Source organism: Balearica regulorum, chromosome 9, assembly GCF_011004875.1.
Source record: "Balearica regulorum gibbericeps isolate bBalReg1 chromosome 9, bBalReg1.pri, whole genome shotgun sequence".
NCBI classification, from domain to species: Eukaryota; Metazoa; Chordata; class Aves; order Gruiformes; family Gruidae; genus Balearica; species Balearica regulorum.
Window position 1 is genome coordinate 18,382,078 of NC_046192.1, and position 27,856 is coordinate 18,409,933.

At 40.7% G+C, this 27,856-nt stretch overlaps 1 protein-coding gene and 1 long non-coding RNA gene across 3 annotated transcripts in view; one reads left to right on the top strand and one right to left on the bottom strand.

Annotated features, from left to right (window-relative positions):
- LOC142602944 (uncharacterized) overlaps nucleotides 1-4,424 on the top strand; it is a 44,200-nt gene extending 39,776 nt beyond the window's left edge. The window contains exon 4 of the long non-coding RNA XR_012836800.1: nucleotides 1,231-4,424. This is a non-coding gene — a long non-coding RNA (uncharacterized LOC142602944). The remainder of the gene's footprint in view (nucleotides 1-1,230) is intronic.
- Nucleotides 4,425-7,158: 2,734 nt separating this feature from the next.
- Nucleotides 7,159-25,462, bottom strand: LOC104640862 (cytochrome P450 2J4). Of its 2 annotated transcripts, XM_075761387.1 has the most exons (10): nucleotides 25,316-25,462; nucleotides 21,680-21,793; nucleotides 20,334-20,496; nucleotides 19,093-19,242; nucleotides 17,108-17,268; nucleotides 14,456-14,632; nucleotides 11,855-11,996; nucleotides 9,266-9,453; nucleotides 8,459-8,600; nucleotides 7,159-7,795 (listed from the first exon to the last, which is right to left on the bottom strand). In XM_075761387.1, the coding sequence occupies exons 2-10, from the start codon at nucleotides 21,683-21,685 to the stop codon at nucleotides 7,617-7,619; spliced, it is 1,308 nt and encodes a 435-aa protein (XP_075617502.1). In that variant the 5' UTR covers nucleotides 21,686-21,793; nucleotides 25,316-25,462; the 3' UTR covers nucleotides 7,159-7,616. The 2 variants fall into 2 exon arrangements, with proteins under 2 accessions (XP_075617502.1, XP_010307657.2); XM_010309355.2 differs by lacking the exon at nucleotides 25,316-25,462 and having other exon boundaries at nucleotides 21,680-21,850.
- Between the last annotated feature and the right edge of the window lie 2,394 nt (nucleotides 25,463-27,856).

Below are 27,856 nucleotides of genomic sequence, written 5' to 3' on the forward strand. Positions count from 1 at the left end.
AGCTGGCTTCTCACCCTGAATGCCTGTGTGCTGCTGGGCAAGTCACAGTCTCTACTCTTCAGATGTAGCTGATTGCCCACTATCCATTCACTTAATGGATGTCTGTCTTCAGACAGCAAAGCTCAGGTCTGGAGAAGCATAATGGACTCACAACTGGCAGCTACTGCAGTTGTGCTTTGAATATAAATATTTAATTTTATATTATTTTAATATTTTGATATACAAATGCTAATACGTGCTAAAGCTGCTGAAAGGTGCAGGCACTAAATTTATCCAGTGAAGTATGCAAGGCTATTTGTCAATGTTGGCATTGGAGCTACAAGGACTGTTTCCCCTTAGCAAAATCAGGGTGAAGGTACCTGGAGCTGTGAAGATTTAGTTATCTTTTATGCAGCATTCAGATAGTACAATGATGATGCCATGGGAAATGCTATGCATGCATTAATCATGCAGTATTTGGTTCAGTGCAAATTTTGGTGATGTGATAAGTAAGTCTGAATGTACCCACTGGGTGATAAGGGTGTAGAGAAATTGAGGGCAACCTTTGCCATTAGCAACGTCCATCCTGCCAACTGGGATCCTGTAAATACCACAGCATGTAATCAAACAGCAATGAAATTTTAGCATGCCTCATAACGCAAGTCTACAACGAGAGTAACTTAAGACCATGAACAGTCTTAAATACAGAATTTCCTAAAGCCTGAAAACACCATTACGTGCAGATAACAAAGCAGGTATTCATAACGTAACATGCAATCAAACGGGTGTCAATGGGGAGGTTGCTAGAGACAGACAGACAACCATGAGGAAAGGTTGAACATATCAATAGATTGCACTCCTTGTGACTGCTCCTTTACATGGATATCATCTCTCCAACATCTGTACTTACAGTCTCACCCACTACTGTTCAGATTCATGGAGCACGGGGCTTTCTTTGATCAAGTGACAGCATTGTTGAAGGAGAATTATTTTGGTCAGCTCTGCGTTAGTCGTCCTGTCAAACACATCATAAAGATAAAAGGCAAGTAATTTTCAGTCCTGACTGACTCCTCTCCTGCAGCAGCTCACCTGCAAAGCTGGATAAAAATCACCAACTAGCTAAAATTGATGAACAATAGCCAGAATTATTCTATTCAATATTTTCTGTTTTCTTTTGAGTTTTGGGGGGTTTTGGTGTTTGGTGGTGGGTTTTTTTAAATTATAGCAAAGTCTTCTCTTTTCTCTTGGCAGGACTTAATAGCAAGGAAAGGAGAGATGCAGGGCAAATGGAACAAATGTTCTGCTTTTGAGCCTCATGGATGTGAATCCCACGTTTCAAGTTGTATAATTAATTTGTTCTTCTGACATCTGGGCCTGGTCTAATGCCACTATCTCACCTAGAGAAAATGAGAGTTAATGTGAGACATACAGTAATTTATTTGGGAGCTTCCCCAGTGCACTGCATTCCCTTATGTGGGAGAGACTACAGAGAAAATTATGGCCCTCTTCTCTCGACCAGAGGGCAGAGGAGCATGGTCACAGTGAATAATACCCATGTACCTAGCAATTGATAAACCCGCAGATACTGTGTTTTACCAAAGTGTCCAAGAAATCTGTTAAGGACATCATATTGCAGCATTCAAATCTCAGTGTTTGTGTACAGCAGTTTCTTCCCATCCTCAACCAGTCTTATACTGATGGCAAATGAGCATGTAACGAACTCCAGTGTACTCTGGTGAAACTGGTTCCTTTAAAGCTAGCTCTTGCTAAGCTAGTGACAGCAATGCAGGCACAGCCCTTTCAGAGAAACCTCTGATGGCCTCTGCCTGGTTCCTCGGAGGATGCATTGCTGAAATATAAAAATTTGATAACTTCATGCTGCAGAATTCACACTTAATTGATGCTAATTAACCAGCACTCTGTCTAGCAGCTCTTAATGTTCTTGAGCAGGCTGAAGGCTCCACAAAGACAGCGTCCCTTAACTACCATGTCAGACCAAATACATGCATTAGGACTAGACATCTAAACAACGAACTTGCACAAAGATGTGTCCTTTCCTGCCACGACCCAGGCCAACACCACAATAGTCTTAGAGAGCAGCAAGCCTGCAATCATGTGCATCTCTGCCTGCAGGTCCCATTATTTAATAGCAGTCTTAAATCTTGTAACGTCATTTAAAAGTGCAGTAATGGTCTGCATTTCTCTAGGATGTTGATTATTGTCCATGAGTGCTGAAGCTACTGATACCCTTGGTATTAGTGGAGGGTGGTGGCTGTGATGTTTATCCCTGCCTAAAACTACCCAAAAGTAGGCTAAGGGAAGCTGCCTGCCTTATGTGACAAACTGGAGTCATCTATAGCTTACGGTGGTCAATTCAAGATGAATTTACAAGGCAGAGCCTACACCCATGTGACTGCATCATTGGAATAAACATTTTTATAGTATTCAAAAAAGTTATTTCAAAAATAATATCATACAAAGCAGTTCAAAATGCTTAATTTTCTCTGTAATGCTCCTTAAAATGCATTCCTTCTAGAATATCATTATAGCACCAGCTGACTCCAGAATATACTTGTATTATTCACTTGTCCCCTGTCTCACCTGCTGGATCTCATAAACTATTCAGGGAAAAGGCTGCAATTTTATTATTTTTATTCCTTGAACATTAGAATCTCACACTGCAGAACAGCAAATAAATAATTTCTGGGGTGTTGGCTAAAAATACCCTAGGCTGAGATTTCTTTGCAGATACTAGGACAAGTTCATAAGCTTTTCACTAAGAAAAAAGATACACCAAACTCAGCTGAAAAATTATTTCAAATTAATCCAGTTCATTGGGATTTTTTTTAGATCGATTATCTCAATGGATAAATACAGTTTCAAATAACCCCTCTCAGAAATTTGTTAATGAAAACTTTCTATTGTTCCCACTAAATCTTTTATTCAAGAAAATCTAAAGAAAATGGTTTACCTCAGGGCATCAAACTTGAGTTTGAATACTCTGGCTTTTAGAGGCATTTTGAGTCACTGCCAAACTAAAATGCATTTTTCTGCTGCAACTGCTCTGTGGGAACCATAATGATCAAGAAAAAAAATCCCAGAGAAACTCCCCAGAGAAAACAGTTGCTCCAGGAACAAAGGAAGGAGGGAAGAACGAGAGATGTTGGAATAGGATCATCCTTACCTCCTCAGCTATCTGACATTAAAATTGATAAGGAGAAGTATCCATGTTATGACAGCCTTCATGCTTTCACAAATGTAATAAATCCAAATAAAATGCTCCTGCCTGTAAGTTTCTGTGAACCATGACAAGTTTGGAAGTACCTGTTTCTTACTTTGCTGAAGGCATCAGTTTGGGATCTGATAGCATCAAGAAACTAGAGCTTACCCAGGCTTGGTGTTTATACTATCAAGGTCCTTGATTAAACATTGTATAGTACTAGATGCAAGACGGAATGCTCTTCAGTGTATCTTTCCAGTTTAACTTTCATACATATTTCGTGAGTTTTCCATGAAGTTTTGCAAAGCTTCAGACACCCCACATTTCCCTAGCGTTTCAGAGATTGTGTCAAAGCCACAGTAAAGAGCAGTACATTACATTAATGGCTGCTCTCCTGAAAACAAACCTCTAGCTACGTCATCAAACAAAACTAAGTAACTTTGACGTTATTTGGTGAGTACTGACTCTTTCTGTTTTCCTCCCAGTGCTTACAATTTGACTATTTTTCCAGGATATTCTGAGAAGTGCAATCAGGGTAACCGATTTATAACACTGCAACTTCTCTTACCTTCTGAAGACAAGCAAATGTTTGACCTTTTCCCATCCTCCACAGGTTCTCAGAGATAATTGCTAATACCTCCAAGGTTGATACTGTTCCTTAAGTGCCCTGGGATGAATCAGCCCAGCCAATTTGAAAACACCACATTTATCTAGTTATTTTCTAACCTCTTCTTCCTAATCTAGACAGAAATCTTCCATGAACATCAGTGGTGTTAAACATACTGGCCTCTGGATCACCATTGCCATTTTCATTGACAACCAAAGCCAAAAAAGGGTTTATCTGCTTTATCTGTCTTCTAGCTGATACTGGAAAAATTAAAATTCTCAATAGCTCTAAGGCTCTCTTCCTGGAACTGCTTTGTTTTTCTTACCTTTCTCCTTTCCTTAGAATTCTTCTTTTTTATTATCACCAGGTAAAAAAAGGAGTGCTAAGCCAAGGTATATTTTAAAAGATCTCTGCACTAAGCAGTGATCTACTTTTCTTATCCTCTTACCTCTGAGAAAATGCTTTCTCCTCTGTTGAGTAAAGATCTATGAACAGGATAACATTTTACCTGTTAATTTCAGGAAAATCATGTTTTAACAAAGTTAAAATTCTCACAGAAAACCTTTTATTTCCACCTGATTTTGGGAATAAAACAAGTTGAACTACATGCATTGTGATTTATAGCCATGTATAGAATTATAGCTTTATCTCTCCAGATGCCTTTAAAGACATAATTAAATTTTTTCTCTTTTTGTATTTTTGGCTCAATTTTATACATAAGGAGATTACCTCTCACACCTGCTGACATGAGCTACTCCGGAGACAAAGAGTTGTGAAGCCGCCTTCAGCAGATAACTCCTCTGGGTTCAGAGTGTCGTTGCAGAATTCATTGGAAAGGGAGACAGATGAGCATCGTGGTATTGCAAGGCTCTGACCATCTCCAAGAGCTACACGAACCCAAAATCTTCAACTTTGCCTCTTTACATTTTCTGTATTTTCCTTTATAGCCACATCTTCAACTGTGTGGTCAAACAGTTGCATGGTGCTGCTCTGGGGAATCACAGGGGAGGAGCTCAGCAACGAGGGGAGGACGGGAGGATGAAGGACAAAGCAAAGAGTTCCACACCTGATAAAACCTGTATGCTGACGCCTGACCATCTTCCATGTTTGTAAACAAAACGGAACTTCCAGTTTGTTTCAGGAAAATAAAGTGTGGCCTAACCAAGTCAGTAAGTCCCTCTCCCTGCAAGTCGATCCTCCTTGACTGGTCACCCAGGCCAGCTCCCAGTAATTCTTCAATGTTCTATCTACAAGGATTTAAGTTTTGAAGTGCAATCTAAAAGGTGCAAGACAGAGACTGACCTACATCCTGATGTGATAATGCAGGAGAACAGCAGCCCTTTAAACGGGGCTCCATGCCAAGTCAGCTTTACAGGCTAAAAGCAACTAACCTCAGCCATCGCAGAGAAAGTAAAAAAAGGTGACGATCTGGGAGCAACAAACTGAGCTGTGGACCAACACTAGCGGGCTGCTTAGCATCCATGATACAGAGGACAGAGAGGGTGTCAATCCCTCTTGTCTGTCCCAAAAAGGGAGCCTGAACAAGCCATGAGAAATAATGTAGAAGCAATAAACAAGAGCAGAGAGGGGAATGGAGACGGTGGAGGTCACCAAGACACCCCTTTCCCTTGAGAGCAGCAGTCCTGGAGCTATACGGCTCAGCAGCCTGATGGAGGAGGAGGCACCACACAACCAAGGCTGAGGCAGTTGACATGGAACAGGGGAGTGGCAGCTGGGCTCCTCTCAGAGCAGCTCTAAGCTTTGTTGGCCTTCTGTGACAACATCATCTGGGCTTTAAGTGTCTTTTAAGCTCAAAAAGACCAGGCTTTATTAGAACACAAGCTAAAGTGAATCACTTGTAAAGTAGTTCAGGCAAGAACAGAAATGCAAAGGCTCTGAAAAGCATACCTCTCCCACCTCCCTGCTGTGAGCCTCCCACTGATGTCCTGCTGCCTCCCCTCTGTGCTGGGCTTCCTCTCCCGGGCATCTGTGCACAACGGATTAGAAATCATCAGCAAGCAGTTCCTGTCACAGATAGACATTAGCACAACCATGTGTGAATAACCTACCCAGGTATGACGTATAGTTTTCCCCTGAAGCACCCTGCACGTCTCCTCTTGAGCATCTGGACAAGTGGTAGCTATGTCCATTGTTTTGGGTTCAGGGAACTCATCTTGCTCCAACTGCATATGGGCCTTCCTGGGCAAGCTTCCACCTCGAGCCTACTTTTGGAAGGCTATCTGGGGAAGCACATGGCCATCAGGAGTGACAGCATCACATAGCAATGACGTTAATGCCTGTAATGCTACTGATGTTTCCAGCTTCATTTTTAAGAAGCAATAACAGCTCCAACATCCCCAAATCACAGCATTTTCTGCTTTACCTTATCTATCCGTGCACACATGCAAATCCACAGAGACTTTGACATCAGTTTTTAACAGGGCACACAGTTTTCTGTCAAATAAAATGTCAGGATGTGATCTACTATATTTCACTAGTGCTATTCTGCCATTTAATTTAATAACAGCTAAATATCAAGTGCTTGCTATTTTGATGCTGTGTTCCATCAGCTATTGAATTAGAAATAATGAGACAGGTCTAAATTTGTGATTCATGGTAAACTGTCTAAACTAATCTCAATCACACAGTGGCCGACATCTAGCGATAACTGATTTAACAGATGATCGTCTGTTTAGCTGTTCTATCCTCTCTCACAGAAATAGGAATATTAATGGACAAGTTCACTTAGACTTTAAAAGTCTTTTCCAGACAATATAAATAAATTTATATTCACCACAAGAACCATTTTTTTTCTTTTTCTGCTATTATAGACTCTTTCATTGACTTTGACTGGCATTTTGTATATACAACAAGCCTTTGCAGCTTCAGCTATACTGCTGAACTTCTGTGGTGATTAAAAAGTATCTCTGGTGTTTTCCATGTATATTTTTCAATTTACCATCAGCTCTAAATCCAGCAGGCTCCTCAACCCAAATTGCTCCTTGGAGGAGCCCCTTGCACCTGCTGTAGCAACTACCCAGTGCTGATCCTAACAGGAGTCAACCCACAGGAGTAAACAGTTGCTCAGTTAGAAAGGACTTTCCGGAAATTAACTTGGCAGAATTTTAAAAAATTAAAAGTATCTGCCCTAAAAGAAATCCTCTCTCTGTATCTTCACTCTGTGACTGAGTTTCAGTCTGCACCTTTTCTCTGCTGGACTCAAACCAATTATCCTCTGGTAGATTTAAAGATGCCATATACATATTCTGCTGGGTCAAATCTAGAAATTCTCAGTGAACTGTAATTCATCCATAAATAAAACCAGTTGCTAATTTTTCCTTCATATCTTTTATTAGTGACCATCAACAAAAAGCTGACTGAAATGTTATAAGTGATGACAGTAATATAAAGAGGCAGATTTTTCCAGGTATGTTTTACTAAACTCCATTGCTTTTGAAAACAGGATAACTCAGAGATAATTAATTAATTCTTGAAGTCTGCCAGTCAGTTTTGTCATTTTCTCACCAGTGTACCAGATTTAAATCTGCCAGGCCAGACAGCAACTGCATGATGCCTTTATGGCTGAGAATGATGGTGTGCTCCAGATCAAAAGAACTTTTACAAGAGAAAAAAAATAGATCACCTTCAAGTGCAGATAACAGGGTCTGGACAAAATTATCTGCTGTGGATAAAAGGTGGCTTTTGGAGCAGAAATTCACATCCAAGACAAAACAAGTTATATGGTCTCAAGACATATATTCACAAAAGTAAATAAGATTTCTTAATAGATGGTCTGTGACGTGTTGCACCCTAGCGTGGAATGGCACAAACCCTGTATGGGTGGGGCTGCAGCGTACCCCCAAAAATGGGCTCTGTGTTGATCTTCATCACCCCCTCAGGGAGCCGGAAGGTGAATGCCCGCAGCAGGTTGGCAAAGAAAATGAAGAGCTCGGTCCTTGCTAGGTGCTCCCCCAAACACACACGGTGCCCTGCAGAAGGAAGGGGGAAGGACAGTGAGTAAATTACCCTGAACTTAAAAGGAATTGTATTCATTCTCACACAAAGCAAAGGTATTTTTGCTGAATCCGGAATTTCTTTAGGACTTAATGCAATCAGTAACACAAAACTTCATGTAATTCTTCCTTTAAAGAATCCTATCTATCCTAGCTATAGATAACTGTGCACCCCTTCTGCTCTGAGTTTTTCTTCAATTACCTCAAAAACCTCATCTTCATTTGACAGGAATTTGTTCAATCATGTAAATGAAGAATAAGGACTTGCTCTTCCTGGAAGATGTCGTGCTCCAGTTTTGTATGCATAAAGCATCAGCACAGCTGCTTGCAAGTACTTTCCAAATGTACATCTGGTGTTGGAATGTATGCCCCAAATCAACAACCGTGATCATTAGCAGAGAATTTCCTTCCAAATGTACGCATTTGTCAGGACATCTCTGATTTTCCATATTATTATTTGTTTAGTAGAACAAATGTTTAGAATTGGGTGGGGAAATGTTACTTAAAATAATCATGTTGATCTTATCACTGTTTTCCACAAAGAGGTTTGAAATAAACAACCAATAGTTTTTTTGGTAGACATCTTAATTCTACAGTGCTAATCCAAGCCATTAATGTTTGTGCTGTCAGTCCATTTACCTATTGAGAATGGTAAAAAGGCTTCTTGGCTCACAAAGTTTCCATCCTTATCCAAGAAGTGACCAGGGTTGAACTGTCGAGGTGTTTCCCAGTGCTCTGGGTCATACAATGACGAAGCAATATTTGGAAGAACTATGGTGCCCTGAAAGGAGAAAACCACTAACAGTTCTGGCTGTCAGTCCTCCCCAGCAGTCAGAACCAGCTAGATGAGACCAGTGTCAGTTTGCTTTCAGAGTTCAGTTTTGGATGCTGGTAGGTTCATCTCCCCAGTAGGAACTGCAAGGAACATGACAGAATGTCAGTCCAAGCCTGGCAGTGGAAGTGGCCACGTCAACAGAAACTAACAACTTTATTTGTACTAAACCCATTTTCACTTCTAACATCAGAAGTTTCCGTGTTTTAGTCTCTCTGACAAAAGCTAGTTGCAAACCTTCATGCTTTTCCCTGGATCTTTTAAAGGTGTTCTGCAAGCAAAAATTCAGTCAGAAATCTTTCAAATGTCTTATTAGTACAAATCAATCATGGTATCCTTCAGTATCAATCTCTAAGGTTTTGTCTTCATTGGTTTGTAGAAACCCTTGCTAAAATCCCCTCTTCCGTCCACAGGTATCATTCACTACTGATAACCTGTCACTCAACTCAGCCTGGCAGATGGTTTCTTGTCCTTGTTCCCATTCATGCTATGACCCAGAGGTTTCCAACCCTGCTGCTGTTGAGGAGAAGACCCTGGCACAAATAGATTTGAATCTGCACGTTGCTCTACTGATGTAGGAAAGGCCTGTAGCAATTGAAAAACTGTGTCTGTACCTTTTTGAGGGGAAAGCCGAGCAATACAGTGTTCCTCACACACACTCTGGGCATGCCAACTGAGATAATATTGCTGAAGCGCTGAACCTCATGAATCACAGCGTTTGTGTAGGGCAGTTCTCTTCGATCCTCATAGCAGATTAACTGGGAAGGACCCAGAACAGCATCCAGCTCCTTCTGCACTTTCTCTGTGGAGGAATATTCACCATTGCAGGTGGAAAAACGTATCACGTATTTTCACTAATTCCATTTTCAAAGACATTTCTCATTTAAAGCTACAAGGACAGCAACAAAATTAATGTAAAAATGTAAGTAACTTTTATAAAGAAAATAAAAGCAGCACAGTGTTCCAACAACTTAAACATATGGGAGCTCTATTTCCGGGTCTGAAGTTATTGGACCGTAGATTAAGAAAAGACATTTGTGCTCAAAAGTTGAGAACTCTTAAAGAGTTGCCTTACCAACACTTAAATGCAAGAGATGACTGATTTATCTTTGTGTTCTCTTTTGGCTAGGTGCCTCAAGCACCTACAGCCAGTTAGAACCACTAAGCTCATAGCTCTCTGAAATTTAAACCAGGTGAAACTGGGCCTTAAAAGCCTAATTCCTGTTAAAAGGAAATGGTTCTTATGCAGGATGTCTGTTACGTGAAGCAATGCTGTCTAGAACAATGTCCGAACACCTTTAAAAAAATCTGGATCTGCTTCTTGGCACCTGCCTTTCGATCAAGAATAGCATGATTTAAATTACTTATTGCACAGGAGTGCTGGGAGCATGAACAGAAGTGTAAAATTTGTTTTGTAAACTTCAAGAGAAGCAGTACACACATAATAAAAATGCCTTAGATTTTTAACAAATGATCTTGTCTTTTTCCAGGCCCTTTGAAGCAACACTACAATGCAGGGAAGCCCGTTCTGCATTGATCAGTTTGTGCTCATTCACATCAAGCCTGCTCAGTGACTGCCAGCAGCCCTTCACAAAACTGTTAGGTAGACCCAGACAACAGAGATTTAAGCACCATACAGAATTAAAAATGTATATCCAGAAAGATTGTTAAGTAAAGTAAATTTCCTTCTATAAAAACTAGCTTGGAAAATCAAGCACAACTACTTCAGGATCCAGTATATTTTGAAGTGATCAGTCACTGCGTAAGTGTAAACATGCATCTCTGTTCCAGTAGTTCAGAGAACAAGGAGAGCCCAATCCAGCGATAAGGCAAAAGGCCAAACTTTTCCATATGGTACATAATGGAAGTGCGTAACATTGTCATTGGGTGTCAACACAGGCAAAAGTATGAATGGGTTCAGAAAGAATCCACCAATTAAATGAGGACAGATGCAGAGGTGCCAGTTGATTATGAGAGTTTAGATGCAATATATGACTCAAGAAGCCCAGGAAGGATCATTCTGCACACACTCTGCTTTCTGAAATATGTACAAGGTATTATATTTAGATAAATAAAATTATTTAGGTGAGTCAGCACTTTCATAACCTTAATTACATTAGGTGATAATAAACATGCAATAACACAGGATTAAGTAGACCTTCTTGTCTGAAAGCTACAAGTTGAGCAATTTTTTCTTATCTTCATCTCTTTCCTCTGTTTGAAATCTTGTTCTCCTCTGGGTATATGCACATATTCTGCTATCTAACAATGAGATTTCTGTTATCCAGCATAAGAGATCATTCTTTCTTTGGTTTTCATTTAGTGCTCTATGAAAGTGATTGATGGTTATTTAAAAGCTAGACTTAAAAATAAACTTCTTATGTCTATGTATACTTAACAGATGACCCATCAAATTCTCCTCCCAACTGGAATAATTTCTGTTGCAAGAAACTCAATCACAGAGTTAATTTAATCACAGATTAAATAGACACCCTGATACCTTGGGATCATAAATGGACTGATGGACAAAAATAAAGTCCAAGTTGCCAACTGACCTTTAGGTGATTATCTTTACTACTCCTGTGACCTACAGAGCACAAAGAAGGGCAGGGCTCCCTGTAACCCCCATTACTGATACTCAGCCAATACAAAGCAGAATTGAAGTCAGTTTCCAAGGAGTGACATCCCTACTATCACATGTCAGTTTCTGGTTAATTATTTTCAGCCATTGGTTGGTTTGTGATTAAGGCAGAACCCAACTCAGTTTCTTGAAGGACCATCAGCACCTCACAAGCAGCTACAGCAGTGGCCACTGTTCCTTCAAGGATTATGCATGCAAACCTTCTGGATTCCCAAACAGCAACTCCAGTCCTCTTACTCCACTGACTACCCTACCACAATCTTAATTTCCCCAAAGGCCTCAACCTCTCCATCTCAATCAGCCGCAACCTCCCATACATATGCATACTTCCCAAACTGTTACCTCTTCCTGGGAGCTGCCTTATGCTTGTGACTGCTCTAAGAGCCTGTATACAGGTACTCTGGATCTACCAATGCTGCCCAGTGCAGATCTACCAGTACAAAAAGGTCCATGTGCTACTAGCCATATACCAGTATCTAGGAATAATCTCTGATCCATGAAAATGTTACGCCTTGACCGCTCTATTGCATCAGAGATATTTGTGATGTGCTTATCCACGCACCTTGGATGTCTGGATTTGCCACCATATAGAGCAGGCCCCAGTTCAAAGTAGTGCTTGTTGTCTCTGATCCACCCAAGAAAAGGTCATTTATAGAATAAACCATGTTGTCTTCATTGTATGTAGACCTGGGTTCATCTTTGGACTGCAAATGATAAGAAAAAGTAGAGGTTTATACATGAAAGTTAGAAAAACCAGAATAGGTTTAAATGTGATTTTATCACTGGTTCCAAGCTGCAGTGTGTTCTGCCTATAGTACAATACAGAGAGACTGATAAAGAATATTAGACACCAAAAATTATTATCAATACAAAAAGCCAACATTTCACAAATGGACAAGTCATGTTTACTCCACTTTTAATCATGAAGCTAAATCACCTGATCTCCACAGAAAAGGATTGTTGGCTTACTTGTGCAAATAGTGGTACATTTAGAATGTTTCATAAGTAAATGTTCCTCTGAAGATGTGTACCAGCATGTCATTATTCATGCCTCAAGTCATATTCCATCAATTAGTTTTTCTACCAAGCAATACAGTGACCAGGTAACAAACACTGGGCTGCCAAAAGTTCTTAACCTGTGGTATTCCGTTTTCTTCACGACAAGGCCACAATGACTCATGTACAGCTGCTCTGGGGTTTTACAGTTTTCAGTGAGAAGTGTGAGGACATGTATGTATATGCTGAAAGCATGAAAAAATATTGTTATGGTTTGGGGGAATTCATTGTCTAAATTTAAGGAGGTTGTGCTCAGGGGTCTTGAACCTTTCCTTTGCCAGTGGAGCAATTGGAAAGAGGGAAGGATGTTTTTCCCTTTTGTAATATCATCTAATCTTTTTATATTGCCCCTGTGTATCTATTACAGGCAGCTCAATTTTTTTAATAAACAAACTTGGATGATTTCCACCCAGCAGAGTCCCAGAAGTGTTCACTGAAAAATTTCTGGTCCACTGATGTTCAATTCTCATAAATCTTAGAACAGCAGTGAAAGACTTTAGAAGCAGTTAAATGCTTTGGAAGACCAGATGTGTTAATATTGTGTCAGTATCAAAAAATTTAAAACGAGGATCCAAGGAACTAGAGGCCAGATAAGATGACATCCACCCTGGACCTAAAAATAAAGCAGTTGATATGGAAATCAATTAGTAAAGAATTACCAGCTAGAAATACAAATTAATGTAATTTATTATGCTATAGAAAACTGATCTCAGCAAGAAGATCTGATTTGATTCTTTGATTACCATCTTAGACAATAATGGCAATTTCACAGTTACAATATACTTGGAATTCCACAAAATAGTTGCTTTTGCTCCCCACAATAATAAAAAAAATCAAGCACTATAAAGTATTCATAAGACACTTGCTAAAAGACTAAAGAGCTGGCCGACAAAAAGAGCTAACAGACATTTTTCCCTGGGTGCACGTGTCTCTAGTGTGATCGAGCACAGCAGGAGAGCCAGCTCAGGGAGTACACAAGCCAGGCGGCAGTCCAGGATGGCAGACCCGTTTTGGCTGTGCCAGGAGATACAGGATGGGTGCCGTCACCCTGACGAGGGTGCAGTGCTCTCTGTTGCTGCAACCAGCATGTGACCACGGCAGAAGGAGCACCGGTTGTCCTGGCAGGGCAGCGCTGCCACCCAGGAGCAGCAGTTACTACCCACTTCTCCAGGGCTGCAAGAATAGATACCCCCAACCCTGGATATCTCGTTTGGCTCTCTGAGCCACTCTTGCCTTGTCATCCCCCAGTATCACCAGTCTCATCTTGTCACTTCCTCCCCCTTCTCCTTTTTCTTCCTATCACCAGGCAGAACAGGAGGAGGAATATGGCCTACTGCAGTGGAGAAGAGGAGAAAGAAAGAGTGATTAAATGGAGGTAGAAAGAGTCACAGAGGGAAGGACAGCTGCTAACCCAGGGGGTACGGAGGGGATCCAGTTCCCAAGAGATTCAGACAAAGTGATCCTGGTAAGGTCTAGGAAAAGGAGAGATACGTGTCCCTGCTCACAGCTTATGCAAGCCTCCTACAGCCTTTCAAAACCCTGCTGATTCCCACTTACCTCTACTATGTGTGCCTGCCCAAAATGCCGTTATTTGTCCCAGTTGCCTTTGCTTGAAACTTCACTGACTCTGGCACTCTCCTCTTCTCCAGCCTTGTCTGAAACTCCACTGACTCCTGATTATTTCCCTACAAAACGCTCTCAAAATCCAGCTGTCCTCTTGCAGCAACCTCTCTTGACAAACCCTTACCAGTCAAATATCCTATCCAGAACACCCCACTCTTTCTCTCTGAAACCTTCCCAGTTCTCTTGTGGTCCACTTAGAAATTCAGTATTCTTTCCTGGAAGTGTTTTGTATCTTAGAATAATTTTGTAACTTGTGTCAATGAGAAAAAATGCAGTATATTAACCTGCCCTTTAATGAAAGGATTGCATGGTGCTGTGACGTATCAACAATTAGAAAGGATTTAGCAAGTCCCTGGTTACTGGAATCACATTAGGATATCTATGAAGGTAAGAGATTGTGATAGAAGGGCTCAGAGAGGATGGTTTAACGGTCCTTTTCACCTTATTCCCCATGAATGTATGATCAGGTAGAACAAATACTTACTCTTTCAATGTGAGCCAGGTAAAAGTCAATGAAATCCTGCAGTTCATCTGGTATCCCACGCTCTGTGTGCATTCTGATCTCTCTCCTTGTAAAAGAGCTCAGGACATCATAGCAAGACAATGCCTTTTTATGAGGACCAGGGAGACGGCACATCAGCCAGGGGAAGATTTCATAGAGCTGTGGGAGTCACGCACAAGAGATACCACAAAGTCTCTATTGCTAGAAAATGCATTTTAGATCTACTAAAAGGAGAAGGTGGTATTCATGTTAGCATGTGGGTTTGGCATCATTACTAAAATACTCTGACAAAGACTATGCTTATGTTTTCAAGTTGTGAAACAGTACACTATATAATTTCTAGCTGTGTTGATGGTAAGATTCAGAGTTACACATGCTTTCAGCTCAATCACAATTAGAATGATTATAATTAGAACGAAATGTATTCATTTATTCAATTATTCAATTCCTGTATTCAATGACAATGAACTGGATTCAGGCATTTAAAAAGTGAGATCCTCCTGCCCTCCAGTGGAGAATACCGGGAAGGAAGAAGGAAAGCCGTTGCAAATTGTCCTCACCAGGACGTGCAAAAGCAGTTGATCCAAGCCAAAGCAAGGGCTGGCTACCAGCGGCTGGTCTACAAACTCGGTAATCCCACAAAACACTCTCTACTAAAAGAGCTCTCAAGTGTCGTCAATAAAACTTGAAACATCTGAAACACAGAAATGTTGAGAAACAGATACCTGATATTTTTGAGTGCTGTCTTCTAGAAAAAGAAGAAGGAGTTAGCTGACACAACCAGATTAATTTTCTCCTTCTCTCTTAGGGAAAATCTGGCCTATGAATAGTTGCTTTTTACCCATTCTGATAGCTAGAGAGTTAATTCTGATTTTTAGCCTATATTTATACCTGGGGAAGTTGTATACATTGTTCTTGTACTTGCAGTGTATTTTGTCTTAATAGTTCTTTTCCTGCTTGAAACATAATCCCATGATTTATTTATCAGCAGAAGTTTTATCTTTTCTCAGTCTTCATTTTGCTGAGTTCTTCTCGTACTCTTCTAATTATACTGCAGAAAGCATGTTATTAGGTGTTCAGTGGAGTCTGGCTGAATTAGATAGACTATACTTCTGTCTTTTTGGAAAATCAATTTTATTGTCAGACATCCAATTACCAATTAATCATTGCCTTATCACAGAAAGGTAGTAGTCCAGCTCTTTGTAAATTCACACAGAACTTCGTATCCTTTTTGTTTAGTTCCATCTCTGGTATTTTTTTTCTTTCAAAATCAGTTCAGAAGCCTTACATACAACTGTGGTCTGACTAATCATATATGGTTGCCCAGATTACATGCATTCCTACTCTCAAATGCATTCACTTTCCAGCTACTATGGCACCCAAACTATAAGTGGAATTTAGCTCTCAACATCCAAGACAGGAACTGAGTCCATCCACCTTCCTGGCCACCAGTCCTGCCGAAACTCCTCCTCCATTTCTGGAGGGGCCCAGTCCACAGGGTTCTCCCATCCAGTGCCTGACAGCATGGAATCCAGTTAAGAAATGGGCATGTGGACGCAGCAATGTCCACTTTTTACATGATAGGAAAGTATTTCCTATTTTGCATCCAGGAAGTGGGAAGATTGCAGCCCTCCCTCTGGAATGGTTTGAACCCTTGTTCTTTTTTTCCCAGAACAGCATCTTATTTATTGAACTAAAGCAAAGCTAGGGTAGGAAGAAGAGAAGAAAAGGAGGTATAATATTCTGTATCCCAAAAGCAGGTCTTGCCTGCCACCACCACACACAACTTACAGGACCAAAGCTAGGCTAAACAAAAGGGAACCTGATCATAACTCAGTAAGAGAATGCTCCATGGGACATGGGGGGGAAATTCCTGTATTACAGGGATTACTTACATATTTTACACTAAGAAGCTACTGCGTAAGATGTATGGGACAGCTTTAGAAGCGGAACCAGAACTCCCAGGCAACTTAGAATACACTTTTGTGCAAAGCAGGCCTCTTCTAGTGTCAGAGAAGTCCTCGACTCTCAGAAGAGCACTGACTGTTTTGATTGCCAAGCTTACAGGAATATTTGCTGGCTTAGCATTTCCTATCTTTTGCTGCCTGCCTCTAGAGCTGCTCCTCACTCAGGGTGAAGGAGGGGAATTTCACTGGGAAGTCTCCAAGTCTCCACTTCTTATAGAGGAAATGGAGATAAGTAGCCACAGGCAAAACGCTTAGGTATTTGAATCATTCTTCTCTCTGTTGACTGTATATAAAACAGTGTCTAAACTTGGCAAGTGAATCACACTTTTAGACCTGACATGTAGTATGCCCAAGGCAGGAATCTGTTGTGCATGGGGGTTGAGAAACCAAGTAACAAACAGGACCCAGGAGCAGTCCATCAGCTTGTGCCTTGCTGCAAAGATTTAGGCACAAACGACCTTATCACAGTACTCAAACATAGGACAATGAACACAAATGACCAAGGCTGGTATGTAGAGCTTTACCATCATACTTTGAGGCAGTGTATTGTAAAGCTGCATGAGACGTCCCTCACCCATTCAAAAACTTTTGCCTAACAGCTACTTCTTGAATCTGTATTTCTCACTTTCTGTCTTATTCAGAAAAAGACAACAAATCATTTACTTACATGATGAATAAAACTGCCTCCAAATTTGAATATATACTCTGTGGCTCTAATCAGTTCATGGAAGGTTTCATCCTCTCTGGAGAAGCGACGTCCAAAAACAACAGCACAAATTACATTTGAGACGGAATGAACGAGAGGGAAAGAAGGATCCAGGGGTTTCCCTGTAACCATAATAATAAATGTCACTGTTAATGTCTCCTATTCTGCTTTAGTGAAATGAGAGAATATTATAGGTTACCCAAAGGACTTTCAAGAGAGCACTGCATTTCACAGAGAAGCAGCAATCTTCTTACAAAATTGTACTTTCAAACTGATTCAATCCCATAATCCCAGAAATGTGTGGCACCCTAAAGAAATGCCAGATGTATAAAATATTTTGTAATATGATAGAGCAAATTTAGAGGTAAGAAAAAAAAAACATATGCAAGTTTGCTGTTTAGCAAACTCAACATAAGTCTCAAGCACGGAAATGATTGAAAACACTGTGATCAAAGGAAATCTGAGGGGACAGCCATAAGAAGAGAGGCAGCCTTACTCAGCAAGAACATAAATACATGCAAGGCTACTATATTTTGTCTGACCATGCTAGAGATGTACAATCTCCAGTAAGATAAAATGTTGTAAACTCCTTTCAACCAATTGTGTCAAGAAAATAATAGCTAATTTTAAATAAATTACTTGAAAAACTAATCTCAAAAAACTATTTTGTGACTCCAGAATAAATTACTATAAACAACTATATTTATGTACATACTGATGCAACTGTCCAACACTCAATGCACAATTCTGATTAACAACTTATTGTTCTGGGCTTTTCTTTCCTGCACATGTGGTCACATCTCAATCTCTCCTAGTTCTTAAACCATGGGATTGGGCTAGATTTAATTACTTTTGATACAATGCTAGCTACAGCATGTCCTTATTTACTGTGCCTTTGCATAATGATCAGTATTTGGAAATCCAACTCACATGCTCCTAACTGCGTTGATCATGATAAAAAGTTGTAGTGAAGACAAAAGTCTAGTCACTGCTTTACAGAGCACATGCCAATGGCATTACAAGACTTAATTCATCAGCATTGATAATGTGTCTTTATGCAATCTTTATGCACCAGCACCATATATGAGCCAGCAATGTGCCCTTGAGACAAAGGTGGCCAACATCATCTGGGCTGCATTAAGAAAGGCATTGCTGGCAGGTCAAGGGAGGTGGTCCTTCCCCTCCAATCAACACTGGTGAGACCCATCTGGAGTGCTGGGTCCAGTTCCGGGCATACAAGAGAGACATCAATATATGAGAACAAGTTGAGCAAAAAGCCACAGGGACAATTAAAGGACTGGAGCATCTTATGTAAGAGAGGCTGTGAGAGCTGGGACTGCTTAGTCTGGACAAGAGAAGGCTCTGGGAAGTATCTTAAATGTGTATAAACAACTGATGGAGGAAAATAAAGAACATGGAGCTTAGATTTTTCTCAGTGGTATCAAGTGAGGCAATGGGCAAAAATCGAAATACATTAAATTTTGCCTAAACATAAGAAGCTTTTTTACTGTAGGGCTGATTGAACAGGTTACCCAGAAAGGTGGTGAAGTCTCCATTCTTGCAGATATTTAAAACCTAACTGGACTCAGCCCTAAGAAACCTGCTCCAATTGACCCTTCTTTGAGAAGGGGTTAGACTAGACCATCTTCAGAGATCCTTTTCCTCTTTAAGCATTCTATGATATAAATAGTAAATAAGCTCCACTTTTGCTTCCCAATTTTAGTTTTTTTGTAAATAACTTTGAACAAGAATAATCTCCCACTGGGTTTGAAAACACAGGACTGGTGTCTTTGCATTTTCAGTCCATTCCACATAGACACTGTAAAACCTTGCACACTCTCTTGCAGAACAAAAGCTGTCCTTGATTTCAGAGTAGGACAGAGCAGTTCATACACTAAAGACATCAGACTAATGACAAAAATAATCAGTATTTATTGCAGAGATACCTTTCATACTTGCAAAGAAGTCTACCAGGTAGTGGGCCTCTTCTTGAACTCGATGCTCCAGACCTCTTTTCCCCAGCCCAAGGTTGCGTAGAGTCCTCAGGGCAAACCTTCTCTGCTGCTTCCAGGTATGACCAGTTGCCAACATAATCCCTGCATCCATTCAAGGAAGAGCTCTTCATCATGCTAATATTTATTATAGACAAAGACTGCATTAAAAGAGTTACTAAACCACAGAATATAATGGAACTATTGCATTGCCTATGAACACAAAGACACAAAGGAACAGCTGTGGCATGTAAGCATGTGGGCAGGACTAAAATGGACAAACTCAACTGGGTAATAAGATGACTTGCAGGATTAAGCTTGATCCAAGACAACCAGTTATCTCAGAAAGTTTGACAGCTGCTTCTCTAGACATTCTCTGAACGCTTGCCTCCCCCTCTCTTCTATGCTTAGAGCTCACCTGACCAGGGTAATGATTCTCATGAAGGGAAAAGGGGAAAGAGTTCTGATTGTCCACAGTTGGGGAGAAAAGTTCCTGTCCACAGGGCAGAAAAGTTCAGTACTTGGGCTTTGTGAAAAATATCTTCAGAAGAAATAAACATCATATACTAACAGGCTTTTTTTTTTTAGTATAAGAATCACCAAAGACTGAAACAAATTCAAATTAGAAATATTTGGGGAATTAGGTTTCCTTAAAAAAAGTCAAAGTCCCAAATAAAATAAAGGTAATTTCATAATGAATGTGTTCATGAAAATCAGGAGTTTGGGAATTGCCAGTATAAGTATGAAACCTATAGCAAGGTTGAAACAGAAGTGCAGTGAACATCTAGATGCAACTGAGAGAGTAAGAAAATATTCACAAAAGGAAGGGAATGGGAAGAAGATCCCACCATCAAGCTCATTCTTCAGTTGAAAATGTAATGGTAGGAGGCAGCAAGTGCAGGACAAGGAACCGTGCTGTTTCCTGTTCTTCCACTTCTCTGTGGCACAACCTACCACTGCCTCATCACCTCTGAATCTGCTCCAGTGAATATTTCACACAGGGCATTATGAATTGCTTTTCTTTTGCTGGTCTTCTCCTCCTCCTACAATCCAAAGGCTATTTCGCCTCTCCCTACTTTGCAGTTCACCTGGCAGTCATTCCTCATAGACTGCTACTGTGGGACCTTTGGAAGTGGTTATAAGCTACAAAAGAGCTGCAGTTTCTCAAGACAATATTTATGGCAAGAAAATCTTACCTTTTCCTTTGGCCATTGCTCTGAAGAAAGGAGACACTAGCCTCCCAGAAACATCTTCAGGGTGCATGGTCATACCATCCTTAACCGCTTGAAATCCATTCAGTACAATCACTGGGGCCCATCCAAACCATAAGGTGAATATGTTGCCATGAATTTTTGCCAGCTATACATGGGAGAGAAGCCAGGAAAGCACAGATGAAATCCCACACACTGCAGAGTATGAACCTGTTTTTACACTGATTACAGGACCAGCCCTAAGGTGGAATGATGTTCTCCGTCTTTCTCACAAGATTACAATTATCTGTGAGAAAGCATGAATGTCTTTTCCAGCATCCACTGTTGGAAAAAACTGAATATTCCAGCTTTTCAGAGCTGCAGATCTATGCCAAGAAACATTAGGTAACTTTTATTGCTGTATATAAGCCAAGGCTCAGTTCACAATGATTCATGTGATAAAGGGTGTATGCATGAATTTATTTCAAGAGGGTTTCTATCATTTGTACTGGTAAAGTGGTGCAAAGGGAACACATAAATGTCAGAGGGTAACTAGCTTGTAGAGACTGGACCAGTTGCTTTCTTCTTCCCCCCCACCCCACTGCATATTTAGGTACTTGAGTAAGACCATTCTGTCTCACAGTGTCCTTACTTCCTGCCTGAACCTGCCATTTGGTCAGAATAACTGGCGTGCCTCATCCAAATTGCAATGACAGAAGCCACTGGAGTTGTCTGCTGAGAATCCTGAAAGCACTGCGAGAACCAACAGAATGAAATAGAGACGGCTTTGTGCACAGAAGTACTCCTCAAAAATAAAGGTTTGTGGGGTTTTTTTAGATTCTGTCAATACAAACAAGCATATGCACACATAGTGCATCTTAAGTATCTATTTACTGCTCAAGCTGGAGAGTGCCAGTGCTCGGAAAGCTAAAAGTCCATGCTGTGAAAGTATTTTTTTAAAATAGTGTTTCTTTTCCCTTACTGCAAATCTGATATATTATCCTTGAGGGTATTTAATCCTAAATGATATGAATTTTCACATGAATTCATCAAATTCCGTGTTAAAAGGTGACAAGTTTAAGCATCAGAATGATTTTCACACATTCAGAACTTCCGATACCAGTTTTCTTAGCTTGGCAAAATACTTCATGCTGCAATAACTTTTTCTTATGTTGCCAACCAAACCAGCAGTTCTGAACCAAATCAAGTGCAATATCACAGCGGCTAGTTAACAATCACAGTATGTTACACCAATGTAGTTTTGGGAGAGGATGTTTTCACATAGCAAACAATATGAGAAATAGGAAATTATAAAGACTTTTAAACAATTAGGAGTATCTGAAAATAAATACCTTCATGAGAAGATCACGATTAAACTGAAAGTTCAGCTGTATCAGGGTCCCAAAAATTGGGAGAGGGATTGGTCCAGGAGGAAGCCGTCTCCGTACTTGTTGCAACTTAAAAAACTGCATCATTAAAAGAAATACAGCCAAGGCTATAAGAACTTGACTTATTGTCAACATTTTAACAGCTGCTTTTACCAGCTTGTCGTTATTGAAAATAGTCTATTGAAGCTTTAATAGCTTCAATTAAAGCTGGTTGCTCAACAAGCTTTTTCAGAAGAGCTTAGATTTCATTTAATAACTATTCTCCACCCCTAACCCTCCCTTCTTTATTATCAACCACTCCCTTTTTGTCCCACTCATTACATTCTCGTGCTCAAGCGTATTTAAGAGATGCAGACCCTTCTCCCTCCTCTCATTCAAATTATATTTACCAAATATGGATCACAGGATTTGCAGGAATGGTGTCTTAAAAGACTAGGGCCAAGATTTTCCAACATATCCAGACGTTAAGTTCTCCATCTAATTTTCAGAAACAATTGTGGATGGTATGTGGTCCTACAAATACTTCATGAATGCTTTTAGAAAATCAATAGCCATACATACAAATTAAGCATGCAAATGTAAGTGGATATTAAATCTCGAAGTTTTTAAAATGTTTTGTATATATTCCATATATACATATATCCAGTAATGGCAAGGCTGATAAAAGTTAAAAGCCCACATTTATCTGCAGATAGATATACGAGTATCTAATGTTTAGTACAAAAAGCAAAATTTGTTAGGCTTTCACATTTAATTGAAAACATAACTGGTTTACTTTATAACCTCACTTTCTTTTTTTTCTAACCTATTTGCAATAGCTGACTTCACTGAGGGATTTGCCTGCTTCTGAATTTCCCCTTTTGATCTTGACATAAAGGTGGATACCCTAAAGGATATTCTGAGCAATCATCAGAAAGCTTACCAGATAAATAAAGCATATGGATCTAGAAAGTACATCTATTATGAAACACACAGATTTAAAAACAAAACAAAACCAAAACCAAACCCAACCAAACAAAAAAAAAAAAACAAAAAACAACCTAACATGGGAAAAACCCACTAGTAGTCTTGATCTACAACCAGAACTAAGGGCCCCAGCAAGAACTAGTCATGACATGCATGCGCCATACTTGGTAACTTGAGAATAAAAGCAGTCTGTAGCCAAGGCTCTTTGCCAAGCCTCAACACACACAGAAAGTATAAATCTACCATCAGGGGAGTTCACGTGCCTACAATCGGATCATGAAAACCATGTGAGAGGGATTCTGGGCACCACATAACAATGACAGTTACAGCCCTGTGTTACAGCTCTAGACTGAAATGCTAACTGGTGAATAAATGCTTCCCTGTGAAAAACACTCATCCTCTGAAAGTAAAACACTCGTGAAAGAAATACATTTTCACTAATCTTCTGAAAACCTGCCAAGACACCTTGTGCATCAGCTTGCTTCTTTCAAGCGTCCTGTCTTCAGGACAGAAACTGTTTCATAGGATTTGTGGCTCTGGGACATGAAACACACTTACCCACAAAGAAGGGCCTGGAGTTTGTGAGCCCACAGTTTCCAGACCTCCACATCAATTAGCCTCCAAGCACTGACTTCATTACTGCTAAAGCATAACTGATTAATGTGTAATATCCAAGAAATGGCCATTTCTCTGTTTCTACAAAAGCTTTGTTTGTTTAGAATAAAAACCTTATATTTCAAGGCATTCGTTTCTAGTTTAGTCCTCCACTCCAACAGGGAAAAAAAAATTCTCTTTAAAGAGAAATTCTGTTTAGTTGTTTTATCTGCCCTGTATCCACTGTAATTTTACAAAATTTACTTAAAATGCACCAATTGATCAGAATTTTTCAGTTGGCATCAATGTAGTACCTTGGCCTTTTAGATATTCAAAGATTTTTCCATCTAAATGATTTTTCTCAACAGAAAAAGCCATTTCTGCCCAGTGACTCTTTCCATGGGGAAGCCAAGAAGTTAAGGCCAGGGCCTTCACTGACACAAGGGCTGTAGCCTCGCAGCTGGACCTTTACTTCTTTCCTAGCCTTGCAGATTTGAGTTTTCACATTATCAGTTATTTCTCACAAATCCAGGTATTAAAATATCATTGGTCCCTTTAACCCCTTGTCAGATTAATCCACACCCTTTGTCATACTGTTAACACCAACCTGAAGCTCCTCCTTCCTTATTCTTTTGCCATCATTTCTGCTAAAAAGTTCCTCACATATGGGGTTCCATGTCTCCTCTTATGCTCTGGCCACTTCAGGAGGCTTTAAAACCTATTTCCAGGTGGTGTTTTCCTGAAGAAGGGAGAAGATTTCCTGTCTTTTCCAGACTTTGGCCCTCTGCTTTCCTCCATGATGCCGAGGCCCTGCCGTGGCAGCAGTCATGTCCTCCTTCCCCATCTAAAATGGGGGCACACCACAGGGGCAGGAACAGAGAGGAAAAAGTAAAAGGACAGGAAATAGAGCTGAACAGAAAGCAGATCAGCACTGGCAGTCACCACCATGCTGGAGAAGGGACATGCATGAGGTGGCACTCACAGCACCAGCTCTGCTCCATCCTGTGTGGGGCAGCCATTATGGGAAGCTGCTCTGTAAGGAGGTTGCGTGGTTCCTTCTGAAGAGCTTCGTGACACAGTTGCGTAAACCATTCCCCTGCAAGCCAGCAGCCTGCTTTCCCCTCAGGTTGTCTCCAGGCACCAGCCCAGGTGCTTTTTTCCCAGACCTTTCTGCAACATTTGCCTGTGACATCTCGGTTGCCCTCCCTGCTGCCCACTCAAGATGGCAGCCACAGCCTTCCTTGAAGGCTGGCCAGCTCCTAAAATGCCTTCCCCACCACAGCATGAGGCGGCCACTGGCATCACATCACCAGGCCCCTCTGCCTTCCTCCTTCACATTGGTCAAAGACCAGATTTCTCTCTGGACTCAGCTGGACTTTCCCTGTATCTTCTCTTTTCCCAGCATCGCCTCCCTCTTCCTGAGGAACCACAGTAAATTCCCATCTTTCCCTCCACCAGGTAACAATCTAGGTCTTAAATAGAACACATATGTTTTAACATTATATTTCTATGGCAGGAAACAAAGATTCAGTTTAAATTCCCATATCCATCTTAGATCTCCAGTTTCTCCAGGGCTATCTTTGTTTCTGCCAGATTTTCAGGTGTGAAACTCCGAAACATTGGTGACCACTTAATTTTCCCCAGATATTTCTCTAGATGGCAAAGCTCCTTGGACTATATATATTAAGCACAATAACTCATCCCAGTGATGATTTTTAAGTCGTAAACTTTTTCAAGCCTTTTAGCAGAATCCAGACATTGCAGCATGCAGCCAAAACCCTCCCAACACGACGGATTTCCTAAATGATGAAGCAACAGCTGCAGAGGCTCGATCTAACACCAGGGACGTGGAAGATGCTGGGAGCATGGGCTGAGATTCAGGAAACCCAAGAAACAAGTATTGATTGATTTTTATCTCACGTAGAGAAATGGGGATTACATTCTCCAAAACTAAACACATTTTCACAACAAAATGACTGCACTGGACAGGGCTACCAGCAATGACCTACCAGAGAGAGGATGGGAGAAGCTGGCACTTACCCACTTGGTCTTTTTTTCTTAAGCTTTCTGGCAACCACTCCTTTTTCAAAATGGTATTTTCTTACTGCTGTTAGTGACAATAAAGCCTCAGGCTGCTTTCTTCAACAATGACGTTATTCCCCTGTATCTTGTGCTTGTGGATAGGAAGTGGCTGCAATCCATACTGTCATTATCAGCTTTTTATCTTAATGCATACAAAGCAATGCTGTTAGGGAATGTCACCATGGCTACTCTGCATGTAATTTAAGAAACTGTATAGAATAGGGGAAGACAAACAACTGCATAGTGTAGGAAAGGGAGTAAAGCCAGAAAGAGAATACAAGAGAGAATCAGAAAGAAGATGGAAGACACTAGAATGAGGAACATCTACCAAATATATGTTACAAGACACGGGACTGAGGTGAGATGAGAAGAATAGGTGGAGAGATTTCAGAGAGGAAAGCATAAAAGGAACAGCAGACAGCACAGGCCTAGAAGATATCTAAAGAAAAATTTGGACATGGAGGACATGAGAACTTGGACATGGAGAAAGAAAATCAATGGAGGAATCTGCAGGGGAGTTGAAAACACAGGTGTGAAAAAGCACATTAAATAACAAGGGGCTGAACCAGTAAGCAGCTACATTAGGAGACAGGAGAGGGTAAAGACATGTTCTTCCTCTCTTAAGGGTCTTTTTGTGCATCTGTCAGAGTTGACCTGTCTACCAAGTCCAAAGAAATTGGCTAGAGTTCCCTCCGAAGGCAAACAGTAAAGAGATCTCACTAGTGTATGGGCCAATTTCATATGATTTTGGGAATTATCACAAGGTACTTCAGCCCTTCCTGGATTCACTACAGCATATACAAAGTGTGCATGGTCCTCTGAAAACTTATTTCACACCAGCCTTTGTGGAAAAGAGTGAAGCCAAATGCAGCCAAATTGGGAGAAAAAATTGAAAGCAGGAAGGCAGACCAAGCCAGAGAACACCTGAAGTGGATTTTGAAGACGAGATAGAAGCAAGGAAAGGAGAGCAGAGTGATCTGTGGGGAATAGGATGACCAGTACTTTCTCATATGTCTGCTCCACACCAGTCCTGCACCTTTTTTTTTGCTTGGTGGGGAGAAAAGCAGAGTGTGTAGTCACCTTAAGCTGTCACTCTGCTCTGTACACTTCTACAAATAACATCAGGTCCTGAAGGCAGAAAGACCGAGCCACCATGGTTTTTGTGGTAAGTTCAGTTGGCTGCTCTCTCCTTCAGCAGGCATCAGAAAACACAAGGGAAGTGGCACTGAAAGGGAATGCCCCAGGAAAACCAAGATTGTAGTTTAGATTATTTCTTTCCTGGCTTTGTCTTTTAGCCCTAGAAAAGAGATGAAGAGAGTTGGCATAGTAGTATTTCAGACTCTCCTCCCCAAGGAGGCATTTCATCCTCTCCTTTCTAAAAGGGGAGCAGAGCTTTGGAGCCACTACACACAGCTTGCACAGCAAGCACATTCAAAGCTGCATTTCATGCTCTGAAATGTTTGCATTTAATCTGGCGTGTAGTTTTCCCTAGAAAGTATGAACAGACACCATGGATTATGTAAGAGTATGCAGGTATGTTTTTACCTCATGTTAGGTGACCCTGCAAGACTACATTCCAGTCTATCTAGAAATATTTTGGAATCTGCTCAGATCCTTAAGGGTCAAATGTCCAAGGCATGTTAAAAAGAATCTGAAAAGAAAATCTCATTAATTCTCAGATGACCCCTAATAACTTGTCTAGAGACTGGGCTCAAAACTGTACTTTTAGCCACTTGTAACAGTCCTTCTAGAACAGTAGGGGTGAGCTTATTCTTTCTACTAACTTGTGAAACTGAATGACATCTTGTGGTAGAAGAATAGTCAAGGGATCGCCTTGACTCAAGAACAAAAATGAAGAGAAAAAAATAGGATAAATGGGAAAATGAGGTAGGTTGGAAAGATGGTACAGACTGTAAAGGTAAGGAACACTTTGGAGAGGTGAGACAAACATGGGGAAGAAGACGAGGCAGAGGTTCCAGAGGGAACCAGGGTGTTGCACGGAAGGGAAAAAACTCCTTTGTTGTCACTTGACAGCTTCAAACCTTACTTGTTTTTGAGCTCAGTAGACACTTTAACCAGTGGTGCAGCTGGGGCTAGCCTGGAATATGGTTTTTTCACACTGGATAAGGAAGATGACTATGGGTTGTTTTAAATCTGAGGCATGGGATTCATCTTACTTTATTTGATGGAAAAGGTATTTATGAGGTTGCCTATGCTCCTTTTTCTTCATAATTACTAAATGCAGCCAGCAGCAACATTTCTTCAGTGCTATCCACCAGCTATTCTTTAGAATTAGTGACTTTTAACTTTGGTGCTAAAGGCAAGGAACTGCTGCTGTCATTGCCACTCCTCCTGCTATCCATGAGGGTACAAATGAAGCACTCCCTTACCAGTGCTACTGCCAGGGGGACAGTTGCAATTCCAGCATGGAGGGGACTTCATACCAATCACCTACCTGTCTGGACATGCTGCCGTCCAGCCCACAGCAGAGAAAAGGGT